Source organism: Marmota flaviventris, chromosome 1 (genome assembly GCF_047511675.1).
Source record: "Marmota flaviventris isolate mMarFla1 chromosome 1, mMarFla1.hap1, whole genome shotgun sequence".
Classification (NCBI taxonomy): domain Eukaryota; kingdom Metazoa; phylum Chordata; class Mammalia; order Rodentia; family Sciuridae; genus Marmota; species Marmota flaviventris.
In genome coordinates this window covers 53693410-53707973 of record NC_092498.1, presented here as the reverse complement: position 1 = coordinate 53707973, position 14564 = coordinate 53693410, and the positions used below count along the sequence as shown (strand labels likewise).

The 14564-nt window shown below is 34.1% G+C and overlaps 1 protein-coding gene across 2 annotated transcripts in view; it reads left to right on the top strand.

The window, feature by feature from the left end:
- The window catches only part of Znf800 (zinc finger protein 800), a 49678-nt gene that overhangs the window by 14491 nt on the left and 20623 nt on the right, over positions 1-14564 (top strand). The window contains exons 5-6 of one of the 2 annotated variants that reach the window (XM_071612833.1): positions 808-2500; positions 3749-5210. In XM_071612833.1, coding sequence (XP_071468934.1) covers positions 808-2500; position 3749 — 1694 coding nt within the window. In that variant the 3' untranslated portion in view covers positions 3750-5210. Of the gene's footprint in view, positions 1-807; positions 2501-3748; positions 5211-14564 lie in introns of those variants that run through there. The other variant, XM_071612832.1, reaches the window with a different exon arrangement.

The following is a 14564-nucleotide window of genomic DNA, read 5'->3' as shown; positions in this document are numbered from 1 at the left end:
TTTGATTTCTCAGATAAATACTTTGATATCAATGCTTTCCACTTGGGTTTTTCTAGATATCATAGAAGTTAGATTTATGAGTATACTTATTTGTATTAAAATATTGGATATTTTGAATGGCTTTATAGTTTTATATTCAGAATATTTATAAGTTGATATTAAGATGTTAGGATATTTATGTTAGGATTGAAAGGAAAAATTTATTGGTGTTTTTTTTCTTTTTACTTTAACACTTGTTACCATATTGGATGATCACTTAGTTACAGATTCCTGTTAAGTGAATGAGAACATTGGAAATAAAGAGCAATATTTTTTAGTTGTTGATGGACCTTTTTTTAATTATATGTGGTGTTGAGAATTAAACTCAGTGCCTCACACATGCTAGGCAAGTGCTCTACCACTGAGCTACAACCCTAGCCTTTGTTGTGTTATTTTATCCATCCTGGGTCATGAGAACTTTGTCTTTGCTAGTCTAAAACTTTCAGACTAAAATATGTGATACTATTTTTGTTTTTTAGATTATCCATATATTTATATATTTTATAATAAGGGCACTTAGAAGCAGAAATAACACCTCAGATTACATTTATCTTTAACATTGTACACCATGATGAAAATTAAAATTAAGAAAATTTTAGTTTAGCTAATACTAGTTTTTTTATCCATAAAATACTGAAAAATAGGTAATGCTCTTAAAAAGTAAATTTGAGCAATAAAGTAAATTTTAAGGTAGAGTTTTATAATATATTTTAAAATATTAGAGCAGGCCAATTATTTCAGATTAAAATGTTGATTTTTCCTTAACAGACCTTCCTGATGTAAATGATAAACAAAGCCAAGCCATAAATGATCTCCTAGAAGCCATATATCCAAGCGTGGACAAGCGAGAATATATTATTAAGCTAGAACCCATAGAAACAAATCAGAATGCAGTGTTTCAATATATTTCAAGAACTGATAATCCTGCTGAAGTCACAGAGTCAAGCAGTACTCCTGAACAAACTGAAGTTCAAATACAGGAAGCTAGCACTGAGCAATCTAAAACAGTACCAGTTACTGACACAGAGGAGGAAACTGTAGAGACCCCTCCTGTTGAGATTGTTGCAGATGAAGTTGTACCTACATCTGATGAACAACCCCAGGAATCACAGGCTGACTTGGAAACTTCTGACAATTCTGATTTTGGTCACCAGTTGATATGTTGTCTTTGTAGAAAAGAATTCAATTCTAGACGAGGTGTTCGCCGCCACATTCGAAAAGTGCACAAGAAAAAGATGGAAGAATTGAAAAAGTACATTGAAACACGAAAGAATCCAAACCAATCCTCTAAAGGACGCAGTAAGAATGTTCTAGTTTCATTAAGTAGGAGTTGTCCAGTATGTTGTAAATCATTTGCTACAAAAGCGAATGTAAGGAGGCATTTTGATGAAGTTCATAGAGGACTAAGGAGGGATTCAATTACTCCAGATATAGCAACAAAGCCCGGGCAACCTTTGTTCTTGGATTCTGTTTCTCCTAAAAAATCTTTTAAGACTCGAAAACAAAAGTCGTCTTCAAAGGCTGAATACAATTTAACTGCATGCAAATGCCTCCTTTGCAAGAGGAAATATAGTTCACAAATAATGCTTAAAAGACATATGCAAATTGTCCACAAGATAACTCTTTCGGGAACAAACTCTAAAAGAGAGAAAGGCCCTAATAATACTGCCAACAGTTCAGAAATAAAAGTTAAAGTTGAACCAGCAGATTCTGTAGAATCTTCACCCCCTTCCATTACCCATTCTCCGCAGAATGAATTAAAGGGAACAAATCATTCAAATGAAAAAAAGAACACACCGGCAGCACAGAAAAATAAAGTTAAACAAGATGCTGAAAGCCCTAAATCAGCTAGTCCCTCGGCTGCAGGTGGCCAGCAAAAAACTAGGAAACCAAAACTTTCAGCTGGCTTTGACTTTAAGCAGCTTTACTGTAAACTTTGTAAACGTCAGTTTACTTCCAAACAGAACTTGACTAAACACATCGAGTTGCACACAGATGGAAATAACATTTATGTTAAATTTTACAAGTGTCCTCTTTGCACTTACGAAACTCGTCGGAAACGTGATGTGATACGACACATAACTGTGGTTCATAAAAAGTCATCTCGCTATCTTGGGAAAATAACAGCCAGTTTAGAGATCAGAGCTATAAAAAAGCCTATTGATTTTGTTCTAAATAAAGTGGCAAAAAGAGGCCCTTCGAGGGATGAAGCAAAACATAGTGATTCAAAACATGATGGCACTTCTAATTCTCCTAGTAAAAAATATGAAGTAGCTGACGTCGGTATTGAAGTAAAAGTCACAAAAAACTTTTCTCTTCACAGATGCAATAAGTGTGGAAAAGCATTTGCCAAAAAGACTTACCTTGAACATCATAAGAAAACTCATAAGGCAAATGCTTCCAATTCACCTGAAGGAAACAAAACCAAAGGCCGAAGTACAAGATCTAAGGCTCTTGTCTGGTGAGGAACAGTTACAGAGTTTTGCTTTTTTCCCCCCATCGAACTTAAAAAAAAAAAAAAATCATTTGACCATAATTTATAGCTGGTTCCATTTTAACATGTATTTGCTTCCATATATACCTTATGGCAGTGGGTACTGCAAGAGTGATGTGCATATTGCATTTACCTCTTCAGTGACCTTTATTCCAGTGTCTTGGGAACAAAAGTTTACTTCAGAACTTACCTTCCACAGGACAATGCAATGTAGTTATAGATAGATGGCACAGGGTCAGTGCTTTGCTTTTTAATGTTGTAAAATATATACATTTATTTTGACTTATGTTTACAATAGAAGTCTTCTGTTTAACTAACTTTGCACAGGTTTAATTTGATTCAGTGACTTAGTCTACTAATTAATGTAGGAAAGTTAAATATATTAGAATGCATTTATGAAGGTGAGAATTATAGGAAATAATCTTTTGAGGCACTGTAATTATTGTAAAAATTAATCTTTGACGGCTAAATAAAGTGCTGCACTCAGAAAAAAAAATCCCCAAATTGAATTTAGAATGATTAGCATTTATTATTTACTTAACCATAGTGCTTCCAGGCAAAGAGGGAAAGTTGGTAAACAAAAGTTTGGATATTTTTCCTTTTCCGTGGGAGTGCGTGTTAGTGAATGCTTTTTAGTTTTAATCCATAGAAAAAGATGATATTTAGGTTCATATTCTCTTTATTTTTCCCTTTCTGTTTAATAAACTTTTTGGTGATAATATTGACATAGTTCATTATTAAATAGGGATTTTTCTATCATTCTTTTTTTTTGGTGGTGGTGGTTATGCATTGCAAGAAAAGCAAAATCCCTGTTTGGAAGAAAGAAAAACATTACTTTTTAAAGAAGGTTTGGAACAAAAGTAGGTTTTAAAAATGCAGTGTACAATAAGGACTAGACTTCCTATACTTGTTTTTTACAAGTCTATATATTTTTATAGCTTACTTTCAATTACCTGTGTCCCTCATAATAAGGCATTTGATGTATTTAATAAGTATTAAATTAGCTTCAGATATTAAATTCAGGTTCTAAAGCAAAATACTTAGTTTGAGTGCTGAATAGGTTACATTGTGGTTTGATTATCACATTTAAAAAAAAAATGTGTGCAAAACTTGAGGTGAAACCATCCTTTAGAAGTCATTTACTGTTGTGTAATTTTAAGACCAAAATTTTATTGGTAAACTCAAAAGTGTTCATTTATTCCCATTTCTCCTCAGATAACTTCAAGTGATGTACGAAAAGGTTTGGAGTTCATTTTTGTGGAAAGACTTTAAATTGGTGTTAGAACCACTTACGTCTTCACATGGTACTATGAGGAAAAAAACAAGAGAAAAACATTTTCATAAAATTTCGACTGTAATTCTGTTTTCTGACTAAAATAATAGCCATCTAACTACTTATTTCTAAGGCAATGCCTATTGCATCACTTTCAAGTAGCTATGACATTACATACCGTCATCACAGTCCATCAGCTAACCACCTTGACCTTGTGAATTTGGTCTACAGTTTCTACAAAAATGTTGCAAATTTTTGTTTTCCACATAATTTGTTGACTAAAGTGATCAACATCCTGAAAAAAACATTGGTTTTTAATTGACAGAGATTTTATATCTTAGTGATTTTAGTTTTGTTTCGCTGTATTTGGCAATTTTTTTTCTAGATTGTACAGATATGATTTTCTAGAAAGTGTATATTAGGAACAAAAGACAACTTAGTGTCAGCACATTATAAATATTTAGCCTACTAAATATTTGTAATCATTTTCACATCCATTTATTTCTAAATTGTTTTCTAGTACTTGAATGTTTGAAGTTTTTTTCTAAATTATATACTTCAGAAAGTTCCAGCTCATTTTCATGCATGGATCATCACATTTTTCATTTAAACATCTGAGGTTTTTATGAAAATTAAACATTCCCCTATTTAAATTTTATATAAAGCACTTTAATGATAGATGAAACCTTATTTTTCAGTTTCTATTTTTTTAAAGACCACACATTTACTAATGTTAATATGAAGGTAGTAAATAGCTTCCTGATGTTTTATGGATGCAGACAATCCATGCACAACCACTTCTATGATACTAGTTTATTTCTTTAAACATTGCTAAAAAGGAAGATGGGGGTGTAAACCCTGATTTTTTTTTCCCTCCCAAGAAAAATTTAAAATGACCACTTTAGCTATTATTTGATTTCTACTGTAAAATTTAGAGAATAATGAATTCTTGTCCATTTTTGTAATCAAGATTTTAGAAAAAACAGAAGTACATCTATCTTTATGAAATTTTGGGCAGGTTTTTGTGTATCAATATTTTGTACTTTTTAGGGAATATTTTATTTTTTAGTAATTTGTGTCAAATTATAATTTTAAAGGGTACAGCAGAAAATATACCATGTTTTTATATAGGTTTACACCTGTACTTAGAAGGGACCCTGTCCACCAATATACTTTTTGTATAAAATTTTAAAATGTTGGAGATTCACAAGGTCATAATAAAATGCTCTATAGCTAGAAAAACATTTACCCTCTTAGTGCTTTGCACTAAAATATACTGTGAAAGGAAATTAGAAAGACTGTAATTGTTGCTGGAAATGTTCTATATTGAATGTACATGCTCTTGTTGGAAAAATGTACTATATGTGATGGAAATAAACCAGACTCAAAGTTATTTCAGCTAAATATGCTTCAACAAGGGTGCATTGGTTGAAACTTAAATGTTTTGTTATCAAATTTGAACTTTCAGTGACTATGAACAGCTACTTGAATTATATCTTGATAGTTTTATTTTTAAGAAGTAATGATTTCTTTTTAATTTAAAAACAGATTACTTTTCCACAGATGGAAAATTTTTATTTGTAGGTTTAACTTTAATGGCTCAGAGCATAATATATTTAGTGTAGGTGGTATTTCATTTATAAACCTTCTTCATTAGTTGCACATTATTAAACCTGTGTGTTTTCCCTTTTGCAAGGTGTTATCTTTTATGCATTCCTATACATAAGACATATTCCAAAATATTTTCCAGACTTAAGTAGCAATAATCAGTAAAAAGAATTCTTAAAAGGCTTAGAATAGCTCTTTGCTGTTTGCATCTTCTCATTTCTATGTTAGCCTTTTCCACTCTACTTTACTAGTTAAATAGTGTAGGGAAGGGAAAAAAATAGCCTGATGTTTCTGGTGGGCGTCAATTGCTGGAAGACTCTTAATCCACCTACCAGTTTCCATAGGACCATTCATAACATCTCTTCTCCTTAATAATTCACAACAGGACTTAAGGCGAAAATGAGGGTTCCAGGGACTGTTGAAAGATTTCATCTGGGTCATATAGAAAAAAACAGCACTGTCAGGTCTTGTCTGAATTAGAAAGGCCTAGAGAGATTGGGAACATTTTATAGTAACCATGTTAATGGATCATAACAGATACAACCGAGGTTATGCTGGTACCAGTTTAGAAAGGTAAAACAAACAATTAGTATTTATTCTTATTTCTTTCTGATAAAATTCATCCTCATTTTTTGTTATTATTTTGACTCTTGAGCTCTCTCATTTTAGAATTTCAGGTGTGAGGCTCTTGAGGACAAGAGGTCTAAGAAATTTCTGCCAGAATCTTTTCTGCACATAGATGTGTGAAGCAAATGTTTGTGTGACTGCTTTGTTTTAGTGAGGAGTAATTAAGCATAGAAAGCACCATGAGAAACTGCTTATTTTACATTAACATATGTCTCTGGCTGTAAATTATATCCACTGCTGTTACATCAATTAATACGTTTTCTGTAGAATTCATCTTATCTTCATAAGGAGGCTTTCCATTGCTAAGTGTTGTAGAAGAGAACAAATAATAACATGTATGTATAGTTTGTATTTCCTAAGTTTGAATAGTATAAATGAAAACTGGTTGAGGCCCAGCTAACAGTGGCAAAAGTTCATTAGAATTTGTAGATATCACTTGTTCAATCACTTTTGGTTCATGCATCTGTTTTCCCCTTCTCTAATACTTACTTGAAGAAAGAAAACTTTGAAAAAATATATAAATTACCCACCCTTAATTTTTAACTGAGTTTTGTACATATGAACCAAGTTTTTTGATTGAACACAAATTATTTTTTATTGCTGGAAAGTATATTCATTTTTTTTCAGAGAAATAAACTTGCTGTAAGCTGTTCTACTCAGTTTGCTTTAAAACTATGGATGCGGTAGCAGAAAGTATTATGGTTTTGCTGTGGCTTAAAGTTATGGGTAGAGAAGGAATTGTTTTCCTCTAGGTGCTAAGGCAAAGATGTATGGAAGTAAGCACAAATGGATATCAAGCACTATTGTAAACTTGCAAAAGATCTTTTTGAGTAGCATGACCACTGAGATGAGTTAGAAATGCTTCTAAAGTTTTAGAAATTATGTTTCTAGGCATCCTGTAGTGGCCCCAGGAAATAGTCTAGATCCTTACTTTGGAGTTATAGAAGTTATTTTTCCAATGGAGTCCATGGTCTGCCCGGATTATGATTTAGTTATGGCATTTAGCTGTTCTGAAGACAATAGGGTATATGCAGCATGATGTTGATTGTGCTCTTAGACAAAATCCTTCTGTACTCTATGCTGTTCTTAACCGTCTCTCTGACTTTAAGAGCCAAAAGGACTATGCATCAGCAATCTTATAAGCAGCTGTTAGTTTGGTTTCTTAGGCATTAGGCACATGGTAGAAATACAGAATAAAACCACATTTCACTTAAACTTACCTTATCTAGGCTTTTCCAGCTTTCCAAATTCATTTCTCCCCTCTCTCATAATTTGTTTCTATATCCTTTTCCTTTGAGCTTCAGCTCATATCTTGTCCTGTTCTCTTCTGTTTAATTAAAAGAGATTCTTGGTACTGAGATAGCTAAAATGTTTTTTGGAAGGAAGGTAAGAGCATGGAAAGTACAGCTCAGTTCCTCTTGAATCTTTGTTGCTCTACACTGGATTTGGGAGGAGGCATATTTTTAAGCGCTTTTATGTATTTTAATACTATTCCACCAGAAGTAGGGGTGTAGGAGTGTTTAACAAAGACCATAGGTGTCTAGTTGGAAAAAAAGCTCAAAAGCTGGACGTTTTGCTGTTTGTGCCAATTCAGAATAATTAATTTACTTGATTATGTGTTTTTCATATCAGGGACTGTCTTGATAATTTCATTCAGTGCCTAGTATATTTTCATGTATACCAGGCACTTTAAATAAATGTTTGATGATGGTATTAAATAGTAGCCTTTCCATTTCAAAATTATGCTATCATATACTTTGAGATTTTGAGTCTTAATTTTTCATTATCCCAAAATTGATGGATCTTGTTTATTTTAGGACACACCACTAGTACTAAGATGTGAGTTTATGAAAATAAAGATAATTCTTAGTAATAGCTGGTAATAACACTATGGAGTGTTTGTTGTATGCCAAGTTATCTACTCTTTACATGCACAATGCCCCTAATCCTACCAAAAGTCCTACAAAGTAAGACCTGTTTCTTCATTATCCTTATTTAATAGAAAGAAAATTAAAGCTTAGAGAAGTTCAGTGATGTACTCAGGCTTACATATCTAGTAGGGGAGTTGGTCTTAAATCTCACAACAAAGTCTGTGCCCTTAGAACAGCCTTACATTTGCACATTTAACTGTTTGCAAAGAACATTCCGTATATTATTGGCAGCCTAATGTAATGATTGGGAACTAGATTAATTGGTGAAAATTTTGGATTCACAAATTCTTTTCATTGTGACTGAGGTTTACTCAGACATTCTGTGCCTTAGTGCTACCTCACCTATAAAACGGAGATAATATTCCCTATTTCAGGTTGGTTTTGAGGATAAGATGAAAAATATTTGTAAAGCACTTAGAATAGTACCTGGCATGTTACAGTAAATGTTAGATGTTATTATTATAAGTCACTGCATAGCATGTTCAAATGTGGAATTTTATTATTGCCTACTAAAATTTAGATGGAAAAATTTGTGCATTAGGACAGAGAACTTCATTGCACATCAGATTTTATCTGCTGCTTTTATGTTTCATTGGAATATTGAAGATGACCAACCATGTTACTTGCTACTAAATTCTCTCCTAGTCAGGCATTAATAATTTATCATTCTTAGAAGTTTGTCTTGAAAAGGCATTAGGAAATTTTAAGCTTTGCTTTTATGACTTCTTCCCAGAATAAACCATCTGTCTCAAAATTCTCATTAGTAACTATCACCCAGATATTTTTGGTCATGTGGAAAATATTGACATGGGTCAAATTTTAATTGAAAAATGTTGCTGAAATATTTCATAAGCAACTTGGAGATGTGTAGTACTATTTGAAAGAAAGCATTCAATTATGGAAAGAATAGATTCCTCAGGAGTACCATTTAGCTGAGTCAGAAATTTCTTTGGTGAATGTGTCATGAAGAGATAAAAAGAAATGGCATTCATCAAAAGCGCTACCCATGGTAGTCATTAGTGGCAGTTCTCCGAATTTCAGCTAAGACCTTACTACTGTTAAATTATCTGCTGGGAGAGTTTCCCCATATACCCGACTGTTCTTGATCTTCCTTTTTAAAGGGTAAGGAGATGATTTTAGGATTTCTAGTCTTCTAGGACTAGTATAATTTGCATTACCAGAGAACTCTTGTCTCTAGGTTTAGATGAACCTTTATATTTTGAACTTCAGATCTGATGCTGGGGTTCCTACACCTGAATTGTGTGGCCTTTTATGTGGCTTTTTTTTTTTTTTTTGGTACTGGGAATTGAACGTAGGGGCACTAGACCACTAATCCACATCCCCAGCCCTATTTTGTATCTTGTTTAGAGACAGAGTCTCAATGAGGTGCTTAATGCCTCACTTTTGCTTTGAACTTGGGATCCTCCTGCCTCAGCCTCCTGAACCGGGCGTTGTGTCTTTTTAATGGTTTAAGTGTGTCAGGTGTCTGAAGCATATTCCTGACACACAAAACATTGTAATGTTTAAATGATAGAAAGATGCAGTTGGAAAAACAGCTAAAGCAAAATAAGCCCCCAACCCCAAATACCTCAAAATAAAACAAGTTTAAAAACTCACCACACTTTGAATGCTTGAATAATAGTAACTTGCATCCTGTTTGGGTGTCCTGCTATATATAATCTAGTAACACTTTGAATACAAGAGTATGTAATGATGTTATATCCAGATGAAAAATTTTTACATCAGAATGAACCTTAAGTGCATATAGTTTTTATTACAATTTGGCTTTTGAATATTGAACTTTAATCCCTCTGTTTGTGGAATTATACTGAAAATGAATTAGCTCTAAGAAATAGAACTGTATCTTTTAGTCAGACTTTCTTTCTTGGCTTTGCGAACATGTTTTAAAAAAAAACAATTCAGATTTCCTGAGTAAACAGATGCTTTTGGCATACCTGAACCTCAAAATACCTGCAAGTTGTGATAGATAGCTTTTATTTTGACTGGAAGGAAAAAGCAAGGACTACTTGTAAAGAAAAAATAGTGAAGCACTAGGAACACAATGTGAACAAGTGGTTGAATTACATGAAAAAAGACTTTTAGGGAAAGGATTTTTATGTAATTTAATTTTTGACAGAGAAGTTGTGTAAGATAAAAGCTTCATATAGGAGAATCATCATGTTATTTTAATGCCTTTTGCTTACTAGATACATTGAGTCCCTTGAGATGCAACCCATACGGCATTTGTAGGTGTTGAATATTCGGAGCACTTTCCTTTGTATGGGCAGGTTTTGGGAAGCTAAGCCAAGCTAATGGACTCATAAAGATAAACGTGAACACATTTAGTGAAATTTATGAATAATTTTCAAGACTCAGATCCTTAAGTTATACTTTCTACAAAACATCTGCATGATTTTCCAATTTGTCCTTTCTTTGTCTGGCCATCTTGACTAACCAGCTCTTGTTTCAGTGTGATTCTAAAAAGAACCAATTCACTTATTTGCCACAAAATGCCAACACAAACAGATGTATGCACACATAAGAGCAAGAAAAAAGGAGATGCTTTTGTTTTTCTGTAACTGCCCTAGATATCTTTTTAATCTTTAACTGTAAAATTATTATGACATAGATTGTTAATTTTTAAGGTTTAGGATACTTCTTTGAAGGCTCTTCCCTAGGTTTGACAGTGTTCAAACCACAGATGGCACAAAATGGAAGTTAGATCCACAATACTTGGATTGCCAGCCACCATCCATGTTGTCTAATCACAGGTGTGTGCATGTAAACCCTAAAATAAAAATATTGCGTTATTATGGTGGTTTTTTCTTTTGGTTATAAGCACAAATTTTTACTTGGTTTGTAACTAGTAATGGGTTTGTTAGGAGGCTTTATGAGCCGAAATAGAAGTGGCCTGGCCTTATAAGAATAAAGAAGTAATTGTACAACTTGGCTTCACCATAGAGATTTGGGTTGCACTGACTTTTCCTAGTTTCCAGGTGTTACAGGAAAATTCAGTGGCCTGAGTGTTACCCTCTTAGGGGCAGAAGTATTGCTTTTCTGTTGCTATTAGCCCTTTTTAGACTCTGCTTTTTCTTAAAACAATAACAGCAAATGAATAACCTCACTCATATCTTCTCAGTATGGTTATAACCACCTCATTGCTTTCTCCTACCTGCCTTCTCTGTGTCTTTGAGCTACTTTTTCTCTCCATATAGCTTGAGTTCCAGCTCTTGTGAGGAAAAATTCTGGTTGGTTCAGGTAGTTAGATTGCCTAGTGGGCAGATCTCTTATGCCAGATCTCTTTGTAGATTGCTGGCCAGTCTGTAGCCTGGCTGCTCTTAGGTCAGGTACTCTATGCTGGTCCTATCATTTGTGATCATGGTAGCAGAGTCAGTGGCATAAGACATGGCCCTAAGCCCAGTAAAAGGAATCTTTTGGTGAGAACTTTTTAAAAGGGCAGTGCTAGAAGGTAATAAGCTTTCAACATATGTGCTTTTCTTCCTTTTGAAAGGTGATAGAGTTAAAGGTGGCCTATGCTCTTGACAGTTATTTGAATGCAGAATCAAAAGTCCTTCCCATACTGAGAAAATGTGGGGAATATTCCTTTGATCTGCACCTGCAGTTCTTTTTCTGAACTGCTTGGTGTCATTTTCATCTTTGGCTTTGTAGATTCATAGGCAGCCTGAAATTTTCAGAAAGAGAGAGCAATTACATTTTCTGAAGCAACATATTAGGCCATTCTGGCAGTTGTTGCTATTTTCCAGACACTCACAAATATGCTGCACAGTTTGAGTTGGTAATTTAGTAAATCCTCGGAAGTATTGTTTCTGCTTTTCTACTTGCATTTGGGCTTAGTCTCCATTTGTAGCTATATAAACTGTCATTTATTCCTCCAACAATAGACACTGTAAAGTGTCCATCATAAACCTGGCAACATTCTATTCTTTTTGGGGAAAAGAATCAGTAGTTAAAGCATAGATTTTTAAGTCATGCAGACCTGAGTTCAAGTCCTGGTTCCTGTACTTACTAGCTATGTAGTTTGGGCAAGTAACTTTTTGCTTATCTGTAAAATGATGGCATTAGAAACTATAGGTAGATTTTGTTGCAAAATTTATCAAAGTTGTATATAGTATATTTAGCATAATGCTTCATTCAAGTGAGAACTCAACAAATATTACTGTTGTAGTGATCACTGAAATTGTATCATTTTGCTGCTGAAATATTTTCCAACACTTAGTTTCTGGTTATCTTGCTTTGCCATTTGATGTTCGTTACCTCCTCCTTGATATTAATCCAACTGTTTAATGAAAAGTCAGATGTAACATCTGTGATAAAGCCAAGATACACAGCAGTTTATTAAGTTAAAGCATATCATTATTTTATGGACCTTTCATCTGTGCTGTAGTTTCATGCCATTTTTGGTGGCAGCAGCTTTTAATTGTCCAAGAATTTGTTGACCTTTTTGATATTTATTTCCTTGTGATTGGTGTCTTATTGAACAATACATCACTTTGAGTAGAGGAAACTCAGGATGGGTGGGTGGGTTGGTTGGTTGGTTCCTGCCTTCATTTGTTTCTTCCTCCCTCCATCCTCCTCTTCCCTCTCTGCTTGCATTTTTCCTTCCCTCCCTCCTTCCTGCCTCCCCTTCCTCTTTTCTTTCCTTTTTTGGTAAGCATCAGGCTGTGGATATATGAATGTATTTTGAGTTTACAAGCAAATTATGTCTTATGTACCAATTCTTTGCAGTGTACCTGGCACATAACAGGTGCTAAGAGAATATTGAAGGAAGTAAAGAAGGAAGGCCAGAACATTACTTCCGTTATCTTCAGGTCTATCAGTAGTCTATAGTCTGTCTTTGCTTTTTCCTCTTTTCCCATTACTTCATCTTCTAATATGTGAGTTCCTCTTCATTTCTGTTACTCATGGCCTCCGTCACCTTCCTCCTTTGTGTGCACCTCCTAGCTTCTGCCATTGTTACTAAGTAGCCATAACAAGTTCAAGCTCGTGGCAATGCTCTTTGTACAAGACTCTGTTGGCTCTGCTTGAAATGTCCCTTGTATCACTCACCCTTACTGTCTCAGCACTCATTTCTTCCCTGTCTCCAAGGCAGGAGTAGATGTCCCTTCAGTGTACTCATCTCACTCTTGACCATATTAATCCATAATTAATTACATACTGTGTGGGTATGCATTTAGTGATTTTTGGTTAATTCTTTTTACGATTTACCTTTGTTTGTGTCTGATTAATACAATGCTCTATACAGTGCATCTCACCTTCTTGGGAAACCAAACCTATTTCTCCTACCAAATTTGTTACTCCCTTTCTTACCCTTATCTTCCCAATTACTTAAGCTGATAGAATACTGGCAAATACTTTATTTCCCTCACACTCTACCCAATAAATGACCAGTATCTATCCATCCTGCCTCTGAATGTTGTTCACATTTGGATCCTCCTTGCCATCTCCACTTTTAGTTGGTTTAGTGTGGATTCTTATCTCTTACTTTCACTGTTGTAATAGTTTCTTAACTCTGCTCTTTCCTAATATTTCTTCCATGCTGCTGCCAGAACAATCTTCCTAAACCACAGATCTGTTGTTATATCCTCATCGCTTGAGTAATTTATCATCCTTCAAGCCTCAGCTTAAATGTCACTCCTAAATAAAATTAATTTAAACTATGTCTCATCTGTAGTTCTGTGTCATCTTTTTCTTGTCATATAATTTGTAAGTATATTTATATTTATGCATTAATTTGTTTGATGTCTGTCTTCCCACTGAAAAGATTTATGTAAGGGTCTGTGGTGATTGTGTAGACCCAGTGCCTAGCATAATGCTTGGGACATAGTAATGCCTAAAACCTATTTGTTAAGTGAGTGGACAGATGATAACTTATCAGCTCAGGCAAAAAAGATAGGATTACACAGATGTAAAAGGGTCCTAGATTTTCCTTCATTCCCGTAGACCTTGGTCTATAGGTCTAGCCTTTCTAAAATAGCAGTGGCCTTTCCTTCTGACTTTTGAATTTATTCCCCTAAGGATGAGAATCAACGATTATGTTATCCCGACACTTAAACTTTAGTGAAGACACTGTATACCCTTTCTAACCAGAAGATGGAACCTGGTTTGATCTTGATTCAGTTTAAATCAGTTTTAATGTCATCCATCTCATGGAAACAATTTGCATTTCAGGAGTTTCAATCAAGTAATAGATCACTAGACCTTTTTCCTGTGTAAATATTATTTCTGTGCATTTCCTCCAGAAAGCTTTTTGGAAAGGTGGCTCTTAAGCTGGGGTATAAAATAATTGTAGGAATTGTGCACTGCTTGATGTCAGAGACCTCTTATTATGTGGGGTGTTCAATGTGTAGTGTCTTGTTTATTGAAGATCTTGGGAGATAATCTGTTTAAATTTATATTTCAGGTGACAGCAGCTTCCCCTCAAATTCAAAGCTTAAAAACTATACTGTTGAATGGGGAATTTTCCAAAAGATACACTTTCCTTCTTTATAAACTGAATTAATTCATCCAGAGTCATCAAAAATAGGTTAGATTTGAAATGTATGGAAATGAATAAATACTAATCAATGCATGC